Source organism: Bubalus bubalis, chromosome 3 (genome assembly GCF_019923935.1).
Source record: "Bubalus bubalis isolate 160015118507 breed Murrah chromosome 3, NDDB_SH_1, whole genome shotgun sequence".
Classification (NCBI taxonomy): domain Eukaryota; kingdom Metazoa; phylum Chordata; class Mammalia; order Artiodactyla; family Bovidae; genus Bubalus; species Bubalus bubalis.
The window spans coordinates 59,255,886-59,260,914 of NC_059159.1; the positions used below are offsets into that span (position 1 = coordinate 59,255,886).

Here is a 5,029-nt window from a genome sequence, read left to right on the forward strand (position 1 = left end):
CTTTGCAAATAATTCACTTTTTTTTTCTTCAAAAAAGAGTTTGGAACTGCTAGACTTGGAACCAAAAGATCTTTATTATAGCATTCCACAAGTGTTTGCTGAAGGTAAGTGTGCATTAGATTATTTATTATATTTATATTTACATATCAAATTAGCTGCTGCTTCTTTTTGCGAAAGAATGGATTTTGTGATCCTTGAATCAGGAAAATATTCTCATTATACAATTAAACTAGGGCAATGATATTTACCACATTCTTACTACATTCCCTATGCAGTCTTTATGGGAAACGCCCCACTTCAGGACAGAACTTTTCTATTTTTCTGGCTTATTCACTACCCTAACTCCTAACTTGATGGGACAAAACTTTTTATAGGAATCACGTAAGCACAAAATTTGGTAAGGTGAGAAGAAAAAAAAAAAAAGAAAACAAAACATTAAGACACTATAGTTAGTAATGCAATGCTTCTGCAACACAACACTTCATTTTATCACTCCCAGGAAGCACAGTACTTTGTGATTTCACCTCAAAGATTAAAAATAAAATCTTCTCAATTCTAGGCTCTCATACAAAGCCTCAAAGAAAATCTCTCTCTGCTCCACTCCCACCTCCCTAGTATATCTAGAGCTTAGAAACCATTTGAATCTACCCACCAGTGTAGGAGAAAAAGACTTGTGCATAGGCATTATTGCTGCTGCTGCTGCTAAGTCCAACTCTGTGCGGCCCCATAGACAGCAGCCCACCAGGCTCCCCCGTCCCTGAGATTCTCCAGGCAAGAACACTGGAGTGGGTTGCCATTTCCTTCTCTAATGCATGAAAGTGAAAAGTGAAAGTGAAGTCGCTCAGTCCTGTCTGACTCTTAGCGACCTCATGGACTGCAGTCCACCAGGCTCCTCCGTCCATGGATTTTCCAGGCAAGAGTACTGCAGTGGGTTGTCATTGCCTTCTCCTTCTCAACCCCAGTACTACTGATATTTTCAACAGGATAATTGTTATATATTTGATTTGATATATATTTTGATTTATTATATATTTGACTTTATATATATTATTTGATAATAATTTCAACAGGATAATTATTTGAAGGCTATTCCATATATTGTAGGATGTTTAACAACATCTCTGGCCTTCTACTAGTATCATTCTATACTCCAGTATCCTAGTGATAGTCTAGTACCACCACTCTTCTCATACCGAATTCTGACAAATGAAAATGTTTCCAGACATTGCCAATTGTCCCTAGGGAGTAAAATGGTTCCAAGTCACAAACCACTGTCCTACAGAATAAAAATAAATTACAGAAATACAGAAGAAAAAAAAAAAGAGGACATTTCTCACAGCCATATTTAAAGAGGTTTTAAACCTTCCAGGAGGATCTTTCTATCCAGATCATTTAGACAATTTTCCTTTATAAGAAACTTAGAAACTGCAGCACTGTATTCATCATTTCAGGTCTGATCTCTCACCATTGACTTCACCATGCCTGCTCTCCTTTTGAAGGTCAGCTTGTAATAATTTCAGTTTCCTTCGAATCTCAGTCAGAATATCTATTTTCTTCTCCAAAATGGACAATAACTGGGCGATGCAAAAGTCAACGTTGCAGTTTACTTCATCAGATGTATCCTGGATTTTATTATCTGGCCATTGGCTTGCTTCCTTCCAGGAAATTGTTGTATCCACTGATGGAGAGGACAGCACTTTGATTTCTTCAGTCTCTTTCTCCTCCTCACTCTGTAGGCAAGGTATTCTAATAAATTCATCCCCTTGAAGGGACATTTCTGAATTTCTAATGTGATTTTCCAACACCCTTGGCATTTCACGTTCAGCAGGATAAAGACAACGATGGCGAGGCCTTAAATTTAGAGTTATTTCTTTTACTCTATTTGCATATCTTAAAGTGTTGAGGGTATTTTCACAAGAGGCCATCCCTGGAGAGATAGTAGCAATCATGCAAGTGGAGGAGTTCTGGCCTATAAAGGAGTCCCGGAGCACCTGTGTGAGCTTGCTGGCTCTGAACGGGGTATGAGACTTGTTCTGACCCAAAGCTCGGATGCATTCTTTGAGTGCCAGGAGACTCTTATTAATCTCTGCTCCTTCCAGCTGTCTTTTCCGGTTGGCCTTGGCAGTATCTGCTCCTCTTTCATTCCCAGCTAAGTCAACAAGGGAAAACTTGCCATGCAGTTTCCCTCGAGACTTTAAAATGATTTGGAACACTGCGTGGCTCCTGGAAGAGTGGGCATTGACTGATGTCTGTCCTGAAGTCCTGCAACTGTTCCCTAGTTCCACGAGGTTCAGCATGTCCTCCACACAGCACACCTCCTGCTCCTGCAGCCCGACTACCTGGATTTGTTGATTGCCATCCTCAAGGACTTGCAGCTTCTTCTTCCAGTTCAACAAGTCATACACCTTTCCCCCATAAATCTCAAAAAACGTCCCATAGACTTTGAGGTCCAGCTTCTCATAAGCGGAAGTTCTCAGTAAGAGGAAAACATCCTGCGCCACCATGGCGTAAATGCCTTTAGAACAATCTTGGTCCCTTCCCGAAAAGCCTCCGCCCATAGTGTGCGTTTTCCCGCTGCCTGTCTGTCCATAGGCAAAGCAGGTGGCCATGCCATGGCGGAAGATGGACTCAACCAACGGCTGGGCAGTAAACTGATACACCAACTCGTTGGAGGCGGTGTCGTCAAAGGCGTGGTCGAAGCAAAAGGTCTGGTTCTCCAGGTAGCGAGTGAGGTCCACCTTCTGCTTGGACTCGTGCACCATGACCACGTTGTCCGAGGGGATGGTGACGATATCTAGGTCGTCCTGTGTGGCCTCCTGCCGGTTGAGAGGCCGCTTCCTCACACAGACGCAGACGCGGCGGCCGTCCCGCGGCTCAGGGCCGGAAATCCGGCCCCCGCGCAGGCGCCGGCGGCACTCCTCGATCAGGCGCCGGGTCTCATTGTGGGCATTTCCAGTATCTGCGTCCCGGGCGCGCTGGGCGCGAATCTCGCGCTGCTGCTGTCGGCGCCTCTCGCGCTGCTTCTGCAGTTTCTCAATTTCTCGTAGGCAGGCAGATTTCCGAGGCGTCATCAGGCAAGGGCTGCTGGGAACTCTCACGGCCAGGCTGTCCCCCGAGGGCGTTTCGTTTCTCTGGGGAATCTTCCCAGCCCACCGCGCGGCTGTTCGCTGGTCCCCGATAACGGAAGGGGGCGCCAGAGACACGGAGCGCGAAGCCCTGCCCTGCGCTGCGGGCCCAGCCAAGGCCAGAGCTGGATTCAGCAGGAATATGGTCTCTAAAGCAACCTTTTTGCCTTTTTTGACTCCTTTTTCGGCCCACTCTACCGTGACCCAAGCGTTGTCCCGTTTGACCTCTGTGATCACTGCGAGATGGATTCTCCCGTCGGTGCGCTGGATCGCCACGCTGATGCCCGCTTGGAGGTGTCCGAAGTGCGGCTTCACAGGTGTCAAGGACGAGAGGCGCGGGGTGACAGGGAGGAATAACTGGCTGGCCATAGCGCGTGATGGCGGTGTCAGGGCTCGCCCCCTGCCTTGTGGATGGAGCAGCAGGACCGGAGCCCTGATCAGTCTGAAGCTCCCAGAGTACTGAGTGCGCGCCTGGTTTGCACCTGCCTTTGTGAGCACTAGGCCTTGGCCTGGAGCAATTTGCGTCACAAACGGATGGGGAGAAAAGGCAGCCGAGCCTGGGACATCTAGTGGAGAGTGCCGGGGTGGGGGGTGGAAATCATTTCTCTCATGATGCTAGGTGCTAGGTGCAGAAGCAGCTGGAATAGAGCAATTGCCCTCTGTCACTGAGACTGTAACCCTAAGAATTGGGAGTAGGGTGTGTATTCCACGGATATTTGTGCCTACGATTCAAAAATATCCATTTTCTTCTGCAGTCTTGACCTGCAGTCTCAAAGCAAACTGCTTTGAGTTTGAGATCCAGTGAATGTTACCTTTAGCTTCACAACCTTCCAGTGAACAGTGGGAACAAGGAAGGTAGAGCTGTTTGTAAATTACAGTCTTCAAGGAGAGGATCCCAGACAGATTTCCTCAGACTTGGCATCTTTCTTCTGTCCCTCCCCTGCTTCACAACTTAACAATCACAACTTAAAGTTATTCCTTTTTAATGGGATTTCTCATTACAAAATCAAAATGAGTTGACTGGAATGGGTTCTGGTGGTAATTTGCTAATATGAAACTTCCTTTGGTGCAGCATCTGGGTTTGCAAACGTAAGATGTTTATCACATTCTGAGTGGTTCTGACAGCTATAAAGTGAGCTGTACTCATTGCAATCACCACTATTTTTTAGATTATTTCAGTAATTAACTTTCCAAACTCCTTCAGTAATTACACTTCTGGCCTCATTATCCATAATTTGGAAAGGAGTGGTAGTTGGTGGAAAGAGGTACTTTATCTTATACCCACTCCTTACCCTACAGTGTATGTGTGTCCTTGAGGAGTTGTGGGTGGGCCAAGGGGGGCTTGTGGAATGGGAGATGGGAAGGCAGCTAAAATGCTCAGAGGCAGTATATTCTGGCAAGGTTGCAATTTTTTTCTACAAAAAACAACAAAATTTACATCAACTGCCAGGAAAGCCAAGAGGATTAAGGTGACACTTTGTGTTGAACTTTCTTTTCCCCCAAGTGCCACATTGCCTTTTGGGCCCTGAGTGGGGGGAGGGGGGTGGTGGTAATTGCATGGACAGTTTCATAGTAGCATGAAGTATCCTTACAACTCTCCCTGGGACCTAGTAACATATGGAAATAAGTTATTATAAACTGATTTTTTTTTAAGCGGAAATTTTTTGAAAAGAAAATTTTTTTTTTTTTTTTAAAGAAGTTGCAGGGGAGTGGTATTGGATAAGTTGGGTAATTATCTCCCTTCAGGTAGATAGTGAATGTCAATGAAAGGATGGGAGAGAGGGTTTTACCTAGTCACGATTTTATGATTATTAGTTTTATTTGCCAGATTATCGATATATGAAGTTATGCTTTAAATCATTTTTCTTTTTTGGTCTAAAAGACTAGTGAAATGTTTTAATCTT

General features: G+C 45.1%; 1 protein-coding gene across 1 annotated transcript; it reads right to left on the minus strand.

Annotated features, from left to right (window-relative positions):
• Positions 1-998: 998 nt before the first annotated feature.
• Positions 999-3,582, minus strand: KIF2B (kinesin family member 2B). The gene has a single exon (XM_006064755.4). It carries the CDS (start codon positions 3,492-3,494, stop codon positions 1,443-1,445), a length of 2,052 nt encoding a protein of 683 aa, XP_006064817.4. The 5' UTR covers positions 3,495-3,582; the 3' UTR covers positions 999-1,442.
• Positions 3,583-5,029: the final 1,447 nt, after the last annotated feature.